General features: G+C 36.0%; 1 protein-coding gene across 4 annotated transcripts; it reads right to left on the reverse strand.

Moving 5' to 3' along the window:
* Positions 1–5,491: 5,491 nt before the first annotated feature.
* On the reverse strand, positions 5,492–22,927 carry LOC149089580 (uncharacterized). Of its 4 annotated transcripts, none has more exons than XR_016193534.1 (5): positions 22,857–22,927; positions 17,186–17,261; positions 12,014–12,243; positions 7,528–7,633; positions 5,492–6,563 (listed from the first exon to the last, which is right to left on the reverse strand). XR_016193534.1 is itself a non-coding variant. In XM_089239138.1 (5 exons), the coding sequence occupies exons 1-2, from the start codon at positions 22,582–22,584 to the stop codon at positions 17,255–17,257; spliced, it is 1,209 nt and encodes a 402-aa protein (XP_089095264.1). In that variant the 5' UTR covers positions 22,585–22,859; the 3' UTR covers positions 5,516–6,563; positions 7,528–7,657; positions 12,014–12,243; positions 17,186–17,254. The 4 variants fall into 4 exon arrangements, 1 of the variants encoding a protein (XP_089095264.1); XR_016193533.1 differs by having other exon boundaries at positions 5,514–6,563; positions 7,528–7,657; positions 17,191–17,261; XR_016193532.1 differs by having other exon boundaries at positions 5,514–6,563; positions 7,528–7,657.
* Between the last annotated feature and the right edge of the window lie 1,260 nt (positions 22,928–24,187).

The raw sequence follows: 24,187 nt of genomic DNA on the forward strand, positions 1-24,187 counted from the left end.
ATCTGGTGTGTAAATGTACAAATTTTTGCTATTACCAACACGCGAACAGGGGACGAAAGGTGTGAAAAACAGGGCTCAAGTAAGTTGATACCTGACACTGCTAACAACTGGCCTTGCACTTTGTTGATTGTCATGGCAAAAGCTAAACGAATCGGGAACTTCTAATCGCTTGAAAGTGAATGGCATTTCTTCGGTGATGATTGAGATACATGGAATGAAGACTTCTTTTTCTTTGTAACATCCAGTTAGAATCGTTGCTTCAATGATGCAATTGCGCAATTTCTTCACGCAGAGTCTGTTGCCATAGCAGAGTATCGGTGTCTCCAAATTTCTTAAAAGCATTACAGGTGCTCCGACTTTGAGGGTCAAATTGTGTGGTGGCACACCCGGAATATCCAAAAAGAGTTCAGACATTCTGCAGGATACAGAATTGTCTGCGCTGTGTCTGTGACAGTGTCAACCGATTTGTAAGATGTGGAGTCTCCCGGAATAATTTTTAGGATTTTTCCGTTGATCTTGTTCACACTCATTTTTCGGTGCCAGAATCGCACTCTCACAAAGCCACTCATGGTTTCGGTGATTTTGTTGAATGTTTGGGAAGACTTTGTCTGCAAGTTCTTGAACTGAGTTTATATACATAATAACTGGCAAAATCCATTTGGGAACGTTATCAGTCCAGTGCTTGGGTCTACGGGAATTCTTCCATTGCCAAGTTTGATCAACTGATGTGAAAATGATGGCAGTGCTGAGTCATTTTGCAGTTGAACTCGCATGTTGGTGGATAATGATAATTTTTTAGCTTCGTGCCAGAGTGTTGATGTCTTAACAAACTCGAGGCGACCACCGATAGACAGAACCTTCACTTCCAACCCATCTCACTAATGGCAGTAAATTGCAATGTAGAGATATGGCCAGAGTTGGTGTTTGTTGAAGTAGAGTGCTGATGATTTGAGGCAAGCATTGAGTTCATCAGCTGGCGTTGAACATTTTTATTCCCTGTTTTATCGCCGTAGTTGTTGTTCTCTGTTGTTAGTGACGCGATATGTCCAGCTTCTGCAGGGAATATTATTCAAACTCCTTTTAAGCACTTTTTAAATTGAAACTATACCTCGACGATGGGTGGTTGATGAGATAAAGGCCACATTAGCACTTACAGGACACCCTGTATACATGCAAGCAAAAATATCTGGCGCTTCCCGGGTTTTTTTTAATTACTGGGAGTATTGGAAAAGAGCCAAACCATTATAAAGGAATAAACTGTAATGATGGCAGCGTTAAAGATGTGACAAACCATTGTAAAGGCATATATTCATGTCTGAAACGCATTGTTGGAAACCACGGTAACCAAAGTAAACGTTCCGAAAGTGATTGTTGAGGCCCCAAAACCATTGTTGCCCGACAGTTTTTTGCCCATTTCGGGCATTTGCCCAGCTCTGACGAACTTTTAAAGTAGCCTACGGTTCAATCCCGCACCTGTTTGGTATATATGCAAAATCTGGCGACGATCGGTCTAAAACTGTAGATTTGTATAAAGAGCATACATACATACTTTCACATTTATATATAAGATAATCAGACCAGTGACGTAGCCAGGTTTTGGTCCGTGGGGGGAGCGAAATTGTGAAAGGCGCCATTTTTTTTGTTCGTGCTTAAGGCACAAACTTAAAATTATGCATTAGTGGAAAGAACTTTAAATTTCCCAATTTAAAAAAAAAAAAATCAAATTTATTTTGTTTTCAGTAGATGTTATTTTTCAAACTAAATTAATTACCTTTCAATTGATTTTAATGTATTTAAATTTTTAAATTAATTTTAAATTCCATATTTTATGTTTTGTGTACTTAGGCCGGTATTACACTGTAAAAGTTTTGTAAAAGTGCTTTGATAAAACTTGAAAAATGCAACCAATAAACTGATCGGTCGGATAAGCTTGAATGTAACCCATCAGCTTATTCGTTGTATTTTTCAAGTTTTATACCAGCACTTTTATAAAACTTGTATAGTGTAATACCGGCCTTATACAAATGCAAACACCAAAAACAACTGGGAAGTCACCCTAAAAGATAGTTTGAAAAAAATTTAGATTAAAATGTACAAAATGATAGGAGAATGAAATGAAAAGGAAAAAGTATATTTCTTCTCTCTCTCTAAAATGATTCCAAAAAGATATGAAAGTACAGAGAAATCTTCATGCTTCCATTTAATCGCTTTTATCATGTTACACTCTTATCGTAAGCACGATATGTACATTACTTCTACTCAATCGTGCATGTACTTCCAAGACATTTCTCTTATGGAATTTCTAACAAATTTAACGCATGCTGGAAAGTTTTTGTCCTTATATTATGCGTGGCCATAACGTATATATGATGTCATAGTTGTGCCTGGTTTTAGTTCGAGAAATTTTGCCATCTGTCTTCCATATTAGAAGTAAACTTTGCAGATACCTGAAGTTTCGTGTTATGCAAATACCACGGTGAAAGCCTGCCTGCTCTCTCCGCGGGAAGGCTTTCCAAACGAAAGATCGGTTAGTATTCGTACCTAGAAATTGAAGAAAAAAAAAAAGACTAGCTTCAGTCAACCACCGCTGTGCCACTTGTGGGGTTCAAACCGGGATGAATCCATCACGATGCCCACACGATCACAGTGGTTATCACATACTACTAGATAGCAGACGCACAAGCAGAGGGTGGCTTGAATCCAAAAAAGGTTTAGGAACCACTGCTTCAAACGAATTAGTGTGAGCCAGAAATTGTTCGTATGTGTCCATAATCTATTTAAGTATCTCTGAGGCGTGTTTGTAATGCCACTGCTCATCTTCCGAATGGGAGTGAAAATGGCAGGTGTATGAATCGATTGAAATATTTTTTTGTTTTATCATCTACCGGCTTCCTTTAGAGATATTATTTAAAGGGGAGTTCTCTGCACAAAGTTGAAAAACTTTTTTTTAAAAAGGCACATTGTGCGCATATTATATGTATATGTATTTGTAATAAAATAAATTCATGCGATGTGTTTTATAACAAATCAGAGAAGAATGGAAATATGTCAAGTGATGAATGGTACAGACTATAGCACAGGGACTCAAACTTTTTCCATCCACGGTGCCCCGGGTTACTTTAATCAATGCTTGCCCGCGGCTCCCCAGAGCAGTTTAACAAAGAATATCTTTGAAAAACTTTCGGGATGCTCCCGGCAAAGGTTGGTGGGTGACGCACAGTTTGAGAACCCTCTGGACTAATAAGTTCTTGGATTTTTTCCCCCTCGTAATTTGACCAGAGGGCCTTCGGGTAGTGTTGGCAAACCTCATGACGCCATAGTTCATATTAGAAAGTACCCTAAGCCTTCGGATCGGATAAGCACTAATTGAAAAACACTAGATAATTTGAGTAGACTGAACGTTTCGTGGACACTTTGTTTTTCTGAAATACTATATGTATGTATCTTCAGTTACTTTTATCTTTCTTTGTAATGCATGGACAATTCCAGGCCTGGTCTAGGTGCCTCAAGTGCAAAATGGACTTCATGGAGATGAGATTCAGTTAAAAGTTTCGAGAGCGAACTGTTAGGCAGGAATTTCTGAACAGGTAGAGGGCCTTATAAAAGTCCCTTTGATGCTCGTAAGACGACCTTGCGTAGACCACCTATGTGTTGTTGTGGGAAATAAAGAAAATAACGCCCGGAATTCAGCTCGCAGATAAACATTGGATACGGAAAAAGGGCACCTCGGGTGGAAAAAGTTCGAGAACCCCCTGCGTCAGGATATTCTGGGCAATCACGGATAAATTATGACAAAGTCAAGGGAAGGGCGGCCACGGGTGCCAAAGTTTAAGAAACACTGGATTAATTGGAGGGGAGATATACTTGTCATGAGTTAACAAACACACCGGCCATAACATTTTTCAGGGAATAATTTCTTCGATTCGGCACACACTCCTGTGTATGCATAATGATGAAACAAAGTGATTCAAAGAAAAGAGAAACTACACCATGAAAAAAAAAATGTAACTTTTTCAGAAACATTGTCAACATAAAATTATGCATTATCGCAGTACGATTAGTACAATATATTATCGTACAAATAATAGAGAAGAGACTGTATAATTTCCTCTCCCATTCTCTACATATCACAACGCTATTGACCCAAGATTATAGATTTTTATTTACCCACCTTTAAGAAAAACTTCCAGAACCCCCTTTTGTGACCCAAAATCTTGGGTTTTTAGGGCTCAAAGCTCATAGCTGTTTTCCACCTTTTCCTAGTCTTTGACACTGCCCTATACACAAGCTAGTAGCTCTTGCCAAGACACCTGCAGATAACGTGGCATTTCTAAGCACTATGAATCTAGCTAAATCCCCCATACATAAAGTGGTATTTCTAGGAGCTCAAACTCTGTCTAAGGCGCCCAAAGAAAAGGCGGTACTTCTTGGAGCTTGAATCCTAGCCATTACTTCATAGGATCAGTGGTCTGTCCACAATAGGTTCCCCCATGCCTAATTTCTTCAAAAAGCACCTTAGTCAATGCTCTTGGTGGCCTTTCAGAACAGAATGAGCATTTCGTGAATGCCATATCCTCATACCTATAAAAGGTATTTCTAGGAGCTCTACCGAGAACGACCAATAGCAAGAGAAAAAGTTACAGCTAGAAGCGGGCAAGATTCTGCCCTTTGATAAAGGTGGGGAACAGAGGCTGATCTGAACATGCCTCCAGATGAAGTGCTTGAGAGCGATTGTCAAAAATAGTAATGTGAAAACCTCCACTTTTTTTTTTCCTTCTTCTCTTAAGGATTAGTACAAATCCAATCACTGTAAAACTGCAAGAGGCGTAAATATTAAATGTAGATTTTTTTTTTTTTCCCCCTTACTCATCATTTTAGTCAATGAAGGTAGAAAATGAAAAAGTCAATAATTTTCAAGTTTCTTTTAAAGATCAAAAGTCATTTAGAAAAATAGGTGCCAATGTAGGCAAAATTTCGATTGGGGAGCAATCGCTCCCTCTGCTACTACACTGAATCAGACTTGGAGTAATTATACATACAATATTTCCCAGGCCGGCCAGTCCCGTTTTTTTCCTCATCACTGTCCCAACTTTTTTGCAAAAATGTCCCGGTTTTTCACGTGTTTCCAACGAAGTTAACTTGACTTTTCATTCTCCGTCTTATTCTTCAAATCAACGAATTTTTTCATCTTTCCAGAGCAGGAAAGTAATAGTGAAATGTGCATTTCTGGGCTGTAGAAACATCTATGGGAGACGTCACATTTCACTACTTCCCTCTCATAGAGACTTCTATGGCCCAGAAATGCACATTTTTTACAACGCGAGACAATTACTCGGTCTTCGCAGCTAATCTAAACATTACTTACTTTTTTCATAGCTTCCCAAAAGCTATACCGTCTCTCGAGGCTTTTGTTGTTCATTTTTGAAAATTTCATTAGCCCCACACAATTGAAGAGATAAATGTTTATCAATCGCTTCAACTGTGTAAGACTGATGTCTTTTCAGCTCGTTGTTTTCTGATACCTACATAAATTCTGTCACTCCTTAGTCTGGATTTTTAAAAAAACTATTTTTTTTATGTTAATCTCCTCCATCCCCATAAAATGAACACCACTTCCATCCAAGAACACCTGAAATAACTTTTCTTCAGGTATTCTAAATTTTGAAGAGGAGGTTTTTTTTTTGCTTCCAACTAGGAAAAAAGTACCTCCGGTCATTTAAATCTTAACTAATTGCTTACAGTAGTGTTTTCCCATTTTTTAGTAAGCCAAAATTATTGTATGGAATAAAAAATTGTTCACTACGTAAGCACTTTTGTATAATCGTTTTGTGAATGATTATACAAGTAAACATAAAAATCTTAGATAAGATAATCTAATTTACATAGTCACATATTATATTATCTTATCGTTACATTTCAAATTACCATACATAATATAATCTAATTGACATAGTCATGTATTAGATTATTTTATCGAGAAAAATACAACTTTATATGCACTCAAAATAATATTTTACACATAGCCTTCACCATCAAAATACACTCCACTGTTCGTCAATTTTTAAAATGTCCATTCATTTTCTATGTACATATTTTTTATACTACACTTTATCATAAAAAGAATACAATCAATAACAATCGAAACCCTTGCTCATTGTTAATTTCATAATGCCCGTAAGAAAGAGTATGTATTGTATTAACTAAGTAATTTTTGTCAGTAAAGGCATTTAATGTTATTCTTTAGTTCACTCATAGTAATAAAAATTGATGGCAGATGATACAAATAACAAGTATTACACAGAAACAAATTTTACATAAGGTTCAGAACATGGACACACACATTCCAACATGTACCAATTCATTCGAAATTCCACACAGCACATACCCGCTTATTGTTCATCATCAAAGCACATGTTCGGAGCTGGTATTGACCATCATCACAAACTTTCCCACTTCTATGCACATAAGCCTACTACGCCAGCCTCATTGTAGAAGAAAATTATCTTTACTTTTATCTTCCTCTACTACGACTGCGGTTACACTTGGATTACTAACGATGGACCCTATTAAAAAGAAAAACATGTGGCAATGAATGAACATTACAACCTCTTTGACTGGATGTCATTCTTTTTTGTTTTATCAGCCCTCAAAACAAAGAACTTTATATGTTATGTAGTTGTTCGCGATTTGCAAAATGAGAATCCTGAAACAGTTTAAAAAAAACCTGCATGAGAATCTCGCATGATAGAAGTAACTTTTAGGTGAATGACCAGATTCACGCCAATTCAATTTAATTATTTAAAATTGAATTTAGAAGTTTTACATTTATTTTTAAATAAGATTGATCTTGTTGACCTCTTATTTTTCTTAAACTTCCCCCCCCTTAAATTGTAATAATTAACTATATAAAGCTAGTGTTAATGAAGCAGTTCATGAAAGCTCTTGATCAGGACAGCCATTGCTTTCCTTACATAGGACAAAAAATGCATGGAATAAGTACAGAAAACTTAAAGCTGGAATTTTTTTATGGTCCTCAAATCAGGCGGTTCATAAATCACATCATTTTGTAGATTCTATGAATGAGACAGCGGGAATCTCATTTGTCCTTATTACTATATTGTACCAGTAGCATGCCAAACAACTTTCGAGACCTTGTTTCTAATACGAGCATAAAGATTAATTATTTGTACTAGGTCCGTCATTTGGAGGTAACCTGGCTTTAGAAAATACATTAGAAATGGTATATATATACTTAAAATGTAATTATTTGAAGAAAAAGAATTCAAGATGAAATGTATGAGAGTGAAATAGAACCTATGCAGTGGGTCATCATCGGGGGAACCCTATGAATGGTTCAAAACGATGCCTAGATTACATTAAAAAATGTCAACCTTTTTTCCCCAATGCCTGCCCTCTCAAAAACATGTTTATTAGAAAATTACACAGGGAATTTTTTAAAAAAATTACAAAAAATATCAAAAAGATTTTTTGACATTTTATTGATCTCTATTAAATTGTTATACTTACTAGCCTGGGAAATCTTCAGTCAAAACTGCAAGAGACGAAAATCTTCATTCTTGAATTTTATCCACCACAACCCATGTTTCAGGTTGTAGTGGAAAATTTCAATTCCCTGTAAAAAATACAGGAATGTTCCCTGTAAAAAATAGTTATATTCAAATAAATTTTCCAAAAAAAGGCGTAAATTCAGTATATAAACTCTGCATAGATACAAAAGAAATAGTATACAATCAATAACTATATACTACCATGACTTTAAAAACGCATCGTATATTATCAGAATTTTGTTCAATGAAAACAAAAAAACCATTTCAGTTACTGTTAATACTGAATTTTACAGTTCACACAGAAACACCCCTCTGATGCAGTCACCCCTCTTTTATGGGCAAATTTTTATATCCCATGAGTGCCCGCAATATATAGGAGTTTTACTGTATTTCCATAGCATTAAAAATAAAATTAATGTTATGAATTCCCTAAAAGACATTTATATATATATATATAAAATTGACAAAGAAAAACTTAAATTATGCAGATATCATATTTACCGTTTTAAAAACATTACTGACTGTTGGCAACAGTAGTTGGAGTGATCGCATATGTTTTGTTTATGCTCTTCAAAAAGAAGAAAAAAAGTCAACGTTTGTTTTTTTTCGTTAGGTTCGATATTAAAGCAATTTAAAATATATAATTCGCAACACATTTAATTTACATAGTTTGTTACTATTCCCTTTAATGTGTAATATTTATTTAAGTTAAATTTTATGTTAATTATCTAAACACGAGCAACAAAGCTGTTATCAGCGAGCCACCAATATGTCTAAGTGTAAATTGCGTCCTGAAGGTATTTTAACAATGGATAATATGGATTATTTATTTATTTATACAATATTGTCAGCCCTGAGGCCTATACAAGAGGATACAATTGAAAATAACAAAGATATTGTTTGATATTGGGCAAAAAACTAGTGATAGTGGGGGATTCGACAATGAGCTTGAGAGTTTGCTCCATTCACCTATAGCATGAGGAAAGAAGCTGTATTTAAAGCAGAAACACATGCTGTATGCAAGAGCGTATTTAATTTTTCTGTGGTGGACTAAATGCAAGATCGTTCCGAAAACTTAAATGTGATAAAAGTTTGTGGAACTGTTTCAAAAGCAAACACTCAGGTAATCATGGTGCATCGTCAATAACTTTAGCCTCATTGATTCAACATTAACAACTACAACATCAACAGTCACACTAGTCACAGCCTCATCATGTCGCTAGTACAGGTTTACCATTTATCTCGTTCTCAACAAAACACAGCTTCTACTACTTCAGCAGCATCAATTGGTGATAATTCCTGTTTCAACATCATCATTCCCACTCCTCTAACCTCAACAGTATCTGAAAACACCAATTGCTCAATTTCAGTAAATACCCAAATGCGTTTGCCAGCTAACGATGAACAATATTCATAAAACTTAACATTCGATCTAAAGCAAATAATGGATATAATCAATATATGTCTTTCGAAAACCAAATCACGGCCCTAAAATCATACATTTCTACTCAGTTCCTAACCTTTGCAGAACAAAACCATCAATATCAAATTGAAATAGCTTTTCTTTTCTTTGAACGAGCACAACCCAGGTCTATCACCATCTATTGTCGATTTACTACCTAGTGAGTCGTGTCGGAAGTGTAACTGTGTGTGTACCTAACAGTAGTTGTGTTTAATTTTTCAGTACTGCCATCTATATTTCAGAAGCAAAGTGAGTGATGTGTTATGATTGAATTACATTTGTACTGTTTGTAGGTCTGTCGCTCTCTGTGGTGAGACTTTTTAAAGGGGAGATTGGCTTGCACTCACACCTTGAAGTGGGAACAAGAAAGTTTCAAGGAAATTGAAATAGCTAACCTCCAAAACAAACATCGGGAAATAATATCTGAAAACTAATTTTTGAAAACAGAAATCACAAAACTGCAAAGTGAAATTAGTGGTCTCCAACAATATTCAACGAAGATGCAAAATCGAAATACAAGGATACCCGAGACACCAGAGGAAAACATTGACAATTCGAAAATGAGAATTGCGTCTTTTGTTGATGTCAAATGTCATAACAGCCATCCACTGTGCGCGCGTGTGTCCCAACAAAGATAAAGGACAAAATTAAGCCTTTAATTGTCCAGTTTGACAAGAAATCCAGCAGACAAATTCCTAAAAGCCGCAAAAACAAAGAAATTGTTAGCGTTATCAATCGACAACAGACTTAGATCGGTACCTGTGTATTTTAATTGTCACTTGTGTCCATATATGAAAAACGTTTATTATCTCTGTAAGCAATTCAAACAGAGGAGATTTAATAGCTGCTGGATCAGAGATGGTAAGGTTTTCTGTATATACTGCTCATGTAAATGATTTAAATAATGTCTATTAAATTATTAATCACAATCTAAACTAGACAGACCTGAACACCCTGGATGAACTGAAAACACCTCTCTGCCAGCCATTTATATAATACTAAATTTACGTTTTCCATATAAATATACGCAATGAATGAATGAACGCCAAGGTCTCTGCCACCGGACTTACCCTGTTGCCAAGATCTCTTCCAGCCCAGCTTCGTGGCAGAGTCTGGAACAAAGTGTGAGTGCACCCAACAATCTGAGTTTGTAGCTAGTGTTGTGTATGATATTTCAGTGCTGCCATCTATACTTCAAATTGTGAGTGAAGTGCAATGATTGAATATTTGTAACGTTGTAGGCCTGTTGCTCTCTGTGGCGAGACTTTTTAACGGGGAGATCGGTTCGCATTCGCGCCTTGAAGTTGGGAACCACAGAAAACCAACTTCAGCCGACCACTACTGTGGGGTTCGAACCCGGATCCTCGCATCGCGAGTCCGCCACTATAACCACTCGACCACCACAGCGGCATATAAATATACGCAGTGTTAGATTAAAATTTAATCAATTACTAACAACTTTAGGTGCCAATATTCAAAACATACACATTTTAGTCCTCTCAGAAGTCTGGATTTTTGACAATGAAATATACTTTTACAATATTCCTGGATTCAAAATATTTCACTACTGTACAAACAATATAATTCAGGTTGTATACTGGTATTTGTTAATGATGTCCTAAACTTGAAACATTTGACATCAATAAGCATGCAAACCAGGGGGTACGCCAATTTAAATTACTCGATTTATTTTTAAATCACTGATTTAAATCACAAAAATTTAAATTTTGTTTCTCCTTTACATAAATTCAATGATATTGAAGTAAATGTAACCTGGTATGGTTTGATGTTACTGATAAAGTTTGTGATTAAAAGAAATATAGATCTTTGGGGTAAATATTTGTCTCGAACTTAACCCTCTGACTGCTCAATTTGTGTACCGAAATTGCTTCAAAAATTGCGTAATTTTTTTCAGTGAATTTTAAAAGTGAAGTTTGTGCGGTAATACCACGTGCGTTCAAATGCCGCAATTTAGTGGACAACTAACGACATCTGTTGGCCAAAACATAAATGAAACGTCTAATACTGTATAATTTATTTCAGTGGTTAAACGGGGGAAAAACGGGATGCGCTCCTCAATAAAGGAAGAAAAACACATGCCCGCGGAAATCGCGGGATGAGCAGCCAGAGGGTTAATCCCTAGATACAGTGCACAAAAAAAAACTGCTCTATTTCTACATTTTGTGCATGGAAAAAATTGCAGAAAAATATAGAGAGATAAACTGCACTAACTATTTTCAATGCCTTGCAATGTGGCATTAAGGTTCCTATGATTAAAAAACAGGAATAATTTTTGTATAAAGCCTAGCCCTTACAACATCTATTATTATTTTGAATCAGCAGAGTTTAAGCTAGATAAAAAATTCCTTTCGCAAAAAAAAAACGAAAATGGGGAGAAAAGCTTTAGCAAAATGCTACAATGATAATGCAATGATTAATGGTTGGATGTCCACTCGTTCCGTACTTCCTGTATGCATTTTTTGTGAAAGTGGCTATCACTTCTTTCGCATTTTGCGAAAAATGTGACTGTAGCTTAAACCCTTTGTTGTACCAACATAGATATCATTGAGCTTTCGACTTTACTTTTTGTATTAAAATTTCAAGTTTGCTTGTTTTTTACCAAAACTCATTCAATCTGTGAAAGGATAAAAATGTGTAAACTATTAAGGGGCCATTCAAGTATTACGTCATCATCGATGGGGGCGGGGTTCCCGATTTGCTGACTTTTGATGACAGAGGGGGGGGGGAGGTCAAAAATGGCTAAAAATTTGCTTACGTAATACTTGAACGGCAATTTGTTTCATTTAGTTGATGCTGAATGACCCTTTGGTTACTTGCAATTACCAGAATGGGTCTTTTTTTTTACTTTTTGGTAATTTTTTTCTATATTTTTGCACATTTTTCTTTTTTTACCTATTTGAAATTTTAAAAAAAAAAAAAGTAATAAATCACTAAGTTTTAAGTAAGAGCAGGAAAGACGTACTTCTGCGCAGGGAAACTCCTTTTTTTTTCTTGTTTGCACGATGAATCGAAGGAATTGCCCCGAAGTAAACAGCCATTTATCTCATGCCCGATCATCTGTGCATAAACAATATTTATCTCTTCAATCTTCCCAGCAATTAAAAAAATTTGTCACCGCTCTTCTTGAGTGTGGGATTTTAAAGCAGTACCAGACATCAAAGAGTAGATGATGAACCTCATAGTTCTCTATAGCTAAGGTATAAAAAATCATACAAATTCATGATCTTAAATTTTTATAATTATATAACACTAGCTATAACACCTGGTTTTTTATACATTATATATTATATGAAAAATAACTTTCTCTCTATATGCAATGATACCTCAGCTAATGAAGATGATTCGTTCGCGATCACGTTAGTTAGCCGAGACATAATTTCCCATGTTTCCATGGAAAACCATTTAATTTGGACCAGAAACGGCCCAAAATTTGAAGATAAGTTTTTTAAAACCCAAGGAAAGCTATAAAAAGGATGAAAACTGACTGAAGGTGAAAATTAGAGGCTTCAAAATAAATGCAAATCAACAGGAAGATGAGAAAGAGAAAGAGAGAGAGAGATGCTGAAGATCTTTTTATTTCCCAGTATGTACACAACCAACACCAGCTTTACTCTACTAAAGCTGTTTTTGCCACAACGCCAGTTAAGTCTGTAGGCGTCCCCATCCATTGGTGATTTGATTAACTCACTCCTGTGTCTGATGCATGCAGATAGATAAAAAAAAAACTCTTACAATGTCCAGACTTTTCAGTTTGAGGATAAGAGTCTTGCTTTGAAAACATAGCCCCCCCCCCTTTTTCCTACATATTTTTCATTTTAGCTGAATCTTTCAAATTACATGAAACGATCTAACCCTTACAAAGAGAATTTAAGGTACATCTGAAAAAAGATTACGGACATGAATTAATCAGGTTCGAGTGAAAGTGATTCTGATTAGAGATGGGATGAATATTTGGCCACTATTCAGCCTACTCGACTGAATATCTGTTTAAATCTAAGCACAACAAACTAATTTTAAAAAAAAAATCATATTAATTCAAATTTTTTGCATAAATTAACAATTTACTGATTTTATTCTGTGGTGCATACCTACCGGTTTCTGTGCCCGAGGTTGTCGGGGTGAATTTCTAGGATAAGTAAAATATGAAACTGAAAATAAAATAAGACTACAATAATGAGAAAGTGAGCATGAATTACGCAAGTTCACTAACTGAAGGGATGCATTCAGACAAGAAATGTGTATTGAGCTACTGAAAGGGGCAAGAACATGTAGAGTGGAAAAATAAGCCATAAATTTTATGATGCGCATTAATAGTACTTAAGAGTAAATAATGATTGACATTTTCTTAATCAGATATTACATTGTAACAAGTCCTGGGAAAAAAATTGATTCTGTAAGCGCCTCTGATACTTTGGTTAATGAATGCCCTGGCTTACGCATTTTCCTTCTAATGAAGATTTTGTCATGATTTTTCTGCTTTGGCTAACAAATATTTTCAATGACATGAATGCACACACTAACAAAATACCCACGTCACGAGCTGGATTTTCACACCAATCATCAGAATTACTGTCAATAGGGCCCGATTAACTCATGTCCACTTCAGAGTCTTTTTTCAGACATACTTACACTTTTCTTTCTGAAATTTTTTGAACTCTTTCATATAAAACGAAAGATTCAGCCAAAATAGAAAATGTATTGAAGGAAAAAAAAAAGATAGCCTATGTTTTCAGAGCATGCATTCTTTTAGTGCAAGACAACATCGAGGTGAAGTGCGTTCTTTCAGCGCAAGACTCAACATCGAGGTGAAGTGCGTTCTTTCAGCGCAAGACTCAACATCGAGGTGAAGTGCGTTCTTTCAGCGCAAGACTCAGCATCGAGGTGAAGTCTGGCTGGGAGATTATCTTCTCCATCTGCATGTATCAGACAGAGAAATGAGCTGATAAAATCACAGATGGGGACACTTTACTTATGAACTTGATTGGGTTGTGGCAACATGAGATTTATAGCAGACTGAAGCTGGTGTTGGTTGTGCACATAAGGGGCCATTCAAGTATTATGTCAGCATCGATGGGGGGAGGGGGTTTTCGATTTGCTGACTTTTGATGACGGGGGAGGGGGGGGGGTTTGGATAATGCTTACGTCATCAACCACCGTTTATGAAAATATGAAATTTTTTTTACTGCCATCTTACTCGGTGTGCCAAAAATGAGAAAAACCTTTTGTTAGTTTGTGAGCACTTGAAGTAACATTCTCCCCCTATTTATAAGTACCCTATAGAGGTACTTATAACAGAGGCAGCATCAGATAACCCCCAAGGCCATATTTGGTCCGCAGGCCTTTATGCGATTTATCATTATATGGCTTAGAGGGTGCGTCGCAATGAATTTATTAAAGATTAATTTTGAGTTCATAGCCTTCACATAACATTGAAATTAACAGAAATTGATTATAATTAACATATAAAAGTATTTTCTTCTAAAATTTTAATTAAAAAAATAAATTTTTGATCGTCGGGGGGGGGGGGGGGCATGACCCCCGTGTACGTCTCTGATCCCAGCAATATGCATTAGGATTCAGAGGAGCAGAGCTGATGACGAAATTTTGCTGACAAGGGGGGGAGGGGGGACCAAAAATGGCTGAAAACTTGCTTACGTAATACATAAACAGCCCCTAATGTGAAATAAATAAGATCTCAACATCTCTCATCTTCCTATGAGAATCTATTCCTTCCATAGATTCTTGTATTCTATCTATTCACATATATGAAAAACTGAGGAAATTCGGGGAAAAACAGTGTCGAATGCTGGTAAAACAGTTTTTCAGCATTTAACACTGTTTTACCCCAAATTCCCTGTTTCTTGAATATATGTGTGAATATTGCACTTAGGAACATGGAATTTTTTTAGTTGGCATTTCAGGCGGGATAGGGCTTCTAATTGGGTTTTGGGACACTCGGGAACTGTATAAAAGTTAATTTTTTTTATTTTAATTACTATACAACCACATGAAACATGAATGACATATCGGAGTGCTACACGCTATTTGGATACTTTTTCTAATTGGAAGTATGCCTGTAGGATCAATGGTTTGCCAGTACAATGGCATACCCCCTGTTTCCTACGTACCCTGCATAGTATATAAACCTTTCTTCAGTCCCATCAGAGTATCAGGTATTCAAGTTTAGAAAGAAAAATATTAGGCTTGCCATTTGGGCATACATAAAAACGGAAACAGTCCTAAGACCAGATTTTAAAATCCTCTTTAGGGATACAAAGACAACTTTTTTCACTTTGTAGGGAAAAATAAGATTTACACCCTATTGTTTAGTTTTCACAGTTTCTTGCTCCTTTCTCATAATCCTTTGCGATTTTTCCTTATTGCCAAGTGAAAGGGACTAATTTTTTCATTTCCCATGTAAACGAGGCTAAACTGGAGGGCAGTGATGTGTCACGTTAGGAAGCATATGAATCAGGCTTGGGGTTTCGGACAGGTCACGCAGGATAAACTGTCCAAAACTGTCCTAAGGTGTCTGAAACTGTTCAAAACTGTCTGAAACTATCCAAAACCTCCAAGTTTCAAAATGTTATGTGGAAAACTTTGGATTTTTTGTTGTTGTTTTTTTTTCCCATGGTACTAACATATTAAAAAAAATACTAGCAGAAAATAAAACTAACTAAATCAAAAATATTTCAAAAAGGTGTCATTTGGTTTTTTTCTAAGTTAATTGTTTCACCAAGTTGATGGTTTCAAGCTGGAAATCTGATAGTAAATTAATATCACTCATATAAATGTTTAAATATATATATAAATACTATGTAGCACCTACTCATGACTAACAGAACACAATTTCACAAACACTGATTACTCCTATATAATGATAAAAGACTTCAAGACCCAAAGTTTTTGTTAAATTTAAATTGCTGCTCTTACGAGGCTAAAAGCCAATATTTCACCAAATAAATTAAAGCTATATTTATAATTCTATCACTAGGGGGACAGCAATATGGAAAACACTGGAAGACGACTTATCAAAAGACTGTCTTTAACACATTGTTTTTTTTATTTTCACGTTCCCAAGTTATGCATCAATTGAAAGAATATTTTCTCATTTTTTAATCTTAGAAATCATCTTGGCACCAGGGTTTAAACTACGGTCACATTTTTCGCAAAATGCGAAAGAAAATCGTAGAATGTGAAAGAAGAAGTAGCCACTTTTGCAAAAATGTGATCTGCTAGTATTTATATCACGGTTGGCAAGCTTTTGTACAGTACGGTAAAACCACGGTAAATACAGTGTTTTTTATCGTACTGTCCAAAACTTCTTATTTATAACTATAAGTGAAAACTTTGCAATTTGATGAAGAGGTACTTTTGAAATCAAATATTAAACTTTATATTATATAAATTATATTATATTATTAAAATTACATTAAATATAATAAAATTTTGAAATTCAAAACAGTATATGTAAAGGGTTGTATGACTGATATCAGGTTATCAAACAATTCAAAACTAAACTGTCATGAGATTAGATATTAGTTTAATGAAAACATGAAAGGGAACCTAATATATAATATATACAAGATATACAGAAGACTGGATGTTGTGAAGATATTTATTATTTGAGATGTTAAGTTTTTAAGGAAGGAAAAAACTCATCTCTGCCTCTACCGGGAGTCGAACCCGGGTCCCTCGATTGCCGGACGAGTGCTCTGGACCACTAAGCTACAGAGGAGATAGAGATTTTCCTTCGCTAGAGCGTATATGTGCCGAACGGAACCGTGCAATGGACGGTGAAACCGATCAGCTAATAGCTCATGGACGACGAGCCATCAGGGGGCTATATATATGACATGAATGTCGCTCTCCGCTTGTTAATACAAGATATCTCTATCTCCTCTGTAGCTTAGTGGTCCAGAGCACTCGTCCGGCAATCGAGGGACCCGGGTTCGACTCCCGGTAGAGGCAGAGATGAGTTTTTTCCTTCCTTAAAAAATTAACATCTCAAATAATAAATATCTTCACAACATCCAGTCTTCTGTATATCTTGTATTAACAAGCGGAGAGCGACATTCATGTCATATATAATATATATATAACAATAGAATAAATAATATTATCAAGTTCGTACATTACTTCAATAACGTTCTTCGATCAACTTGGTCTTGGTCTTATTATTCAGGGCTCTATGCTGCCAAGGCTAATCCCTGAAGTGAAAGGGGGGAGAGAGGGAGAAAAGAAAAGAAAAAAAAAAAACCACAGGTAAGGCATATGAAAAATACAAAGTAATACAACCATCAAGGAAACACAAAAATTTGACAAAAAAAAAAAAAAAAACACGAAAATGGTGATGAGCGGGAAGGAGAGTATGATTTCTTCAAACCAAGGGGACGATCTTGGTTACAAACAAAATGCTAATGATATGTAGTCCCTTGATGAGTGTGTGTAGAGAAAAAATGGAACCCAAAAAACCGAAAAAACAAAATTACCAGCGATTACATAGAGTAAGGAATTCTTCTAACCTCTGAATCGCAACTTTAGGAGAAGTAGAAAGAAATTTATTCCAATTGTTTATTTGAGGATGGCAAATATTAAGTGTCTGATTCCGAATATGAGAGAACTTAGAACAGTGAAAAAGAAAATGCTCAGAAGTTTCCAACTCACCACAGTGTGAACAGTTTGGACTATCCAGTTCGTGTATAAAATGTAAATAAGTGTTAAGAGGAGCCCTATTAACAATGAGTTTGAAAAACAAAATTTCCAACTTCCGAGAAGAAAAGAGATGGGAATACTTTTCACAGGACTTATAGAAGCCAGAAAATTCTGGAAGTAAACTTCTCTGAGAGACTGAATTTGAGTTTTTAAATTTCTGGTGAAAAATTGCACGAAGGTCCTCAGGGTATATGTGCGTAGGAGAAGGAGCCTGTACAGAAAAGCCATAAGACGAACACTTTTATCTATTATTTCATTTAAAATGATGCCTGAATGACTAGGAACCCAGATAAGTGAAATATGTTCTGAGAAAGAACTGGCCCAGTTTAAATGTGAATGAAGAAGATGAATGACAGTGTGAGAACGGAAAGAGAATGATTTCAATGCCAACAAAACTGATTTGCTATCCGAAAAGATCATCATAGATTGTTTGTTATTAGGAAGAAATGTTTTTAAACACATTGAAATGGCCAAGGCTTCCCCTGAGAAAATTGAAGAGTCAGGATGAGCAAACCAAGTTCTAATAGTATTTTGTGCAGGATAGTAAGCACCACAAGAAACATATTGTTTCTTTGAAGCATCTGTTGCTAGTATTATTGTATTTGGATCAATAGAATCCAGAAAACTTTGAAAGAGATGTTGAACACCTGGAATTTTGGGGAATTGTTGAAATAAAATTGAATCTGTGATAATAGAGATATTGTCAGGCCGCCAAGGCTCATTTGGAAATACTGGTTGAATAACAGGCAGTGGAAAGAACTGACAGTGTGCCAAAAATTGGTCCATTTTGTTTGACAAAGGAGGAGCAAGTTTGTTAAAACCAGTATTCAAAAGGTTGGATGGACCCTGAGTAGGAGAAGCAGTTGAGTTAATGCAAAAATTGGTGATCCTTAAGAGTAAGAGATCCTGAAATTTAGGAAAATCAAGAATCATTTTCATTTTGTTGATTCTAGTGGACCTTGGCAGGCAGAGAATTGAGCGCATGACTGAATTATAAATTGTGTTAAGTTTAAGAAGAGAAGACTCAGCTGCATTGAGCCAAATGACTGATCCATACCCAAGAATACCTGTAATAATGTTTCTGAACACCGGTTTGATAAAACTACATGGAATATTCCTCGAGGCATGATTAATGGATTTGCAAATGTTTAGACTATAGGTACCCTTAGAATGAAGATGATGAATGTGTTTTTTCCAACGTAAAGTGCGCTCGAAGTAAATACCCAAAATTTTAATAAAAGGGTCATAAGGAATGGGAATATTGTCAATGACAAAAGAAGGAAAGTGAACATTTCGTTTTCTCGAGAAGATGGAGAATTTGGATTTCGTTACTGAGATATCTAAAGAGCTATTTCTGGCCCAACAAAGAGTTTGCGAAATGGATTCTTTCATATTTAATTCTGCTGTAGTACCATCATCTGAACTCGTATAAAGGAAAATATCATCAGCAAAAATAAAAATACTTGTATGATTTGGAATATATGTGACTATGTCAAGTGTAAAAAGAGCAAAAAGGATGGGAGATAATGAGGAGCCCTGTAATAGACCACAGGACGGAGAAAATATTTGGGATTTATCTCCTCTCCAATCAATGTAATGAGATCTATGAGTCAAGTATTCATAGAGCCAATCAAGTATGAGACCTTGGAAACCCATCCTGGCCAGTTTGTGAATTAACAAATTGTGCTTTACAGAATCGTATGCAGAACGAATATCCAATGCCAACAAATAACTGGTTTCCTTCCTTTGAAAAGACTTATGAATGTTAAATACAATGTCTCTGAGACAAGCTTCTGACCCTGTTTTAATTCTGAACCCATAAAAACATGGAGGAAAAATATTGAATTTGAGATCCAATTTAGTCTGAAAAGAATTATTCTTTCAAAGATTTTGTTAATTGTATTAATAAGTGTCAAAGGACGAAAGGATTTCGGCTCAGATGGTGATTTACCAGATTTGTGTATAAAAATGATTCTGCCCTCTTTGAATGAGTGAGGACAAGTTGAAGTTTGCCATAAATTATTAAAGGGTAATAAAAGTTCCAGTCCCTTTTTGGGGAGATGATTGAAAGTTTTAAGAGGAATGCCATCTGGACCTGGTGTATTTGATCTGCCAGACTTGATAGCTTTCATGAGTTCACCTTCAGTGAAGGAACTATTAGTGGTGTCACAAAATGATCGAGGTGGGCCAATAAACAAGGAACAAGGGGCATCATTGAATGTTGGAAAATGATGAGATTTTAGAAGAGCTATTTGGTCTGAAGGAGTTACCACATTATTCTGAGCAGTAGAAAAAATATGGTTGGAATTATCCCATGACTTAGAAGCCACATATTTATGTTTACGAAGAACTGAATAAATTTGTGAAAGGGAAGAAAGTGGCATTATCTCTGAAACAAAATTTTTGAACCGAAGGATTCTAAGATGACGCCTGAAAATGGCAGCATGCTGTTTGTAATTGATTAAGTTTTGAATGGAAGGAATTCTACGATAAGTACGGAACAGACATTTCTTTCTCTTAAGTAATTGACGTCCATCCTGATCAAGTCTTAATTTGTAAGAGAATGTTTTTTGTTTTTTCCTATAGGATGAATGAACTGCTTGTTTGATCTGGTCATAAAGATTATTATAAATTGATTCCATGTTGATCTCTTTTAGATGAGCGACAACAGTAGGCCAGTGAATGGAATGTTTTATATTGATGGCAGCAAGACGGTATGAGGGTAAAGAAATCCGAATTGGAATATGATCACTATTGTAAAGAGAAGCAGTTGTAGACCAGATCAAATGACGATTTAAGTTGGGAGAGCTGAAACACAAGTCAATATAAGATGCTGTAGAACCTCTATAAAAGGTTGGGCATTTGGGAGGAGAAAGGCAAATGTTATTTTGGATGATCCAGTTGTATAATTGATTGCCCGCACTAGAGTCGTGATTACTACCCCATGCTTTATTATGACAGTTCATATCAGCAAGTAATAAAAAATCACCAGAAACATGTGAAATAGCCTGGTCTAAAGGACCTGATGAAAAGGGAGAAAGAGGTCTATATATGTTGATTAGGAAAAAGGATTTATTGTTGATAAAAACTTGCGTGATAAGAATTTCCATTGAGGGATCACAGAAGGACCACACCAATTTAGAGGATATTGAAGAGCGAATGGCTGTAATGATACCACCACCTGAGGAGTAATTCCTGTCAAGACGATAAATATGGAAACCAGGAAGAAAGAATTTTTTGGACGGAGAGAGCCATGTTTCCTGGAAAACCAGAATATCAAAATTATCTATAAACTGCTTAAGAACTAATTTTTGAAGAGATGCTATTGACATTCCATTGAAGGATATTGAAATTTCTAAAATTAGGCATAAAAAACTAAGTGTTAAAAAAAATACTGCACCATGCTTACTACTGGGAAATTAACTTCATTTCCACAAAACATAAAAACATTAAGATAACCTTATATGACGTCGACTTGACATGAAAATCCATGCTTATGGGAGAAAGGGAAAAAAAAAAAAAAAATTGTTGAAGGAGCTGATTAAGCTCTTCAAAAGAAAAGTAGTTGGCAAAAAAGGGGGAAAAAAAAAACAAACAAAACCATGATTTCATTCACTTTCCACTGCTCTGCGATGGAGATCCCAGTTCACGAGGTAATTTAGATTTACCTCCTCGAACAGGGTTAAACTGAATTGCATCAGATATTAAGTTCTCCGGTGAGCTAGGCCTCTTTCGAACATTTCTCGGATCCATCAAATTAGGTTGAACACCCTCCATCAGGGACTTCAACATGTCGGGAATAATCTCTTTTATTGATTGTGTGATTGCTTCCACAATAGACTGCTTTGTTTCTTCAACAAGTGCCTCCCTGAATTTTTTTAGTTCGGAAGAAACTGCATTCATTATGTCCAATTTAAAAGACTGAAAACTATCCGAAGAAATTGATGAAGCTGTTACTCCTGCATATGAACTGCTGGATGTTCTGCATGCCTGTCTAGCAACATGGATCGGGACATTTTTAGTTAACTTGTAATTCAATACTCTCACTTCGTTTTGATACTTAGGACAAAGCTTATCAGTGGGTAGATGATTTTCAGAGTTACAATTTTTACATCTTTTCACACCTTTACAGTCCTTGGCAAGGTGATTTTCACCACAATAAAGACAAAGGGGGGATGATAACCGGCAGAACTTTGTTCTGTGAGAAAACTGAAAACAACATAGACAAAGTTGGGGACGTTCAATGAATAGATCAGGTCTGAATAATTGGTACCAAAGTTTAAGTTCAGCAGGCATTGAAGAGCCCAATGACGTCACTATAATTGAAGTTGTAGGTTGTTTATTACGAAGAATTCTACGGATATTAAGTGGAGTAAGATCATTATGTTCCAGCTCCTGGGCCACCTCAGAAAGCTCTACTGATGTAGGAATACCTCTGACGATGTATCGTGAGGACAGCGAGTCTGTTAGCACACAAGTCACAACTGGGATATCACCAAAAGATGTAATTTTCAGAGCCTCTAACGCAGTATCGGTTGACGATGTTGAAATCAGAAGGTCTCCAGCACGAGAAAATCTTACTTCTTTAATTCGATTGGTATCCGAAATTTTATTAGCTATAAAGTCTCGAACCTTTTTCGGGTTTGAATCAGGTATAGGGGTCGAGCCATGAAGTTTGATTGTGATATCTTTGTCAAAATCGGAAGCCAGCTCAAGTATGGTCTCTCCAGAAAGATTAGAGCTCCAAAATGGGGCGTTGTTGAAAACCGAATCCGTGTATTGTTGTCCATTTTCATTAGTTTCCATACTGTTCGTCATGACTAAGTACTCTTGATAATTATCCTTCAGTGTAACATACTAAGGTCACCGTGAGGAAAAGGTGAAAATTAGTATTGGACGTCAACTGGACCAAAAGCCAACAATGTGGCTTACCAAGCCTCAAAAAATGTACTTATTGAAGTAGGCCTAAATATACTCTTGACGCTACTATTATCAATAAATTACTTAAATATATATTTTTCAAAACCACAAAATACAATATAGAGATAACCCTAAACACTAAAATAACCAAGCAAAGTTAATTTTCAAACCAGCTCCAGGCAAAAACACCTTCAAGACTGCCAAGGCAGACGATGTTTTCTTCAATCAACTTCGTTCGAAAAGGCATGTCAAAACTTCTTCTTCAATTATACAGGGCTTTATGCCTTCGGGCCATCCCCTGTTAGAGAAAAATATTCACAAGAGTAAGGTGACCATACGTCCCGTATTTCCCTGGGCAGTCCCAGTATTTTCTGTTTTTTGATCGTCCCGACTTTTTCGCAAAAGTGTCCCGATTTTTCCCGTATTTCAAACGAAGCCTACTTGAATTTTTATTCTTTATTGAAGTCAAAGATTGAAATTATTTTTCAACTCATAAGTTATTTTATGATAATTACAACTATATATGGGAATATTAATCTCCCCCATTTGCCTTGGTAAACGGTTTTTTTTCGTGGAATACATTTTAATCCACTGCAATTTGCATTTCCCACCATTGTGATTTTTCCATTATTTCAACAATATTTGGCAACTTTGTTTGGTTTTGGCGATAATTGGCAATGTCCCGTATTTTCCCGTAATTGTAATCCCCATGCCCCGTATTTCTCTCGAGGAAATATGGTCAGCTTACACAAGAGCGTGTAGCACATGTCATAAAAAATATACTAACAAGAAAGTTACCATAAACACAGAACACACTTACACATAGGAATTCCAACGTTTTCCATATTCAAAGCTGAACGATCCGATGGTATGTTGCTAGTTACGTACGGGCTCTAGATAATTTCGAAAATTTTCTTGAAGTTCAAGTTCTGCCTGTTTTTGCTTCAAAAAATACTTGAATAAAGCTGCGGAATTTCATCGATGATTTTAAAAATTGAATTGAATTCCGTATTTTCGAAATATATTGAGTTCGCTTAGAGATACGGAGCCTAGAAAATTAAGTATAAAATAATTAGCCGGACCAGGGCCGGTCTTAGACCTAGTGGCACCCGGTGCAAAAACAGTAGTCAGCGCCCCCTCCCCCCCAGGCGTGAATCCAGAGTGATGTGTCAGAGGAGGCAATTTTTGCTAGTCATTACTGTCCCGTAAAATACGGGACAGATTCATTCTACCATATTATCAGACTCTTGGTGTGGTGATCGTCCTCATCCCCCCACACCTCTTGCTTGGTGCTTGGATATTAAGGGACGAAGAAGTCGGAAAAGCTTCTTCTAGAACGGGATTACTGCTACACTGGTGTAAGAAATTAAGAGAATTCGCAGACTTGGTCGATTATCTCTAGAACTACTGTACCGATTTTAATGAAATTTGATATGTACATACATTGATACAATACAAACAATAACCATTCAATAATTGTAATACACACGCATGATCGTGC

The sequence above is a fragment of the Pholcus phalangioides genome, unplaced genomic scaffold (assembly GCF_987345545.1).
Source record: "Pholcus phalangioides strain wild (caught in Gottingen) unplaced genomic scaffold, Ppha-v1.0 ptg000002l_1, whole genome shotgun sequence".
NCBI lineage: Eukaryota > Metazoa > Arthropoda > Arachnida > Araneae > Pholcidae > Pholcus > Pholcus phalangioides.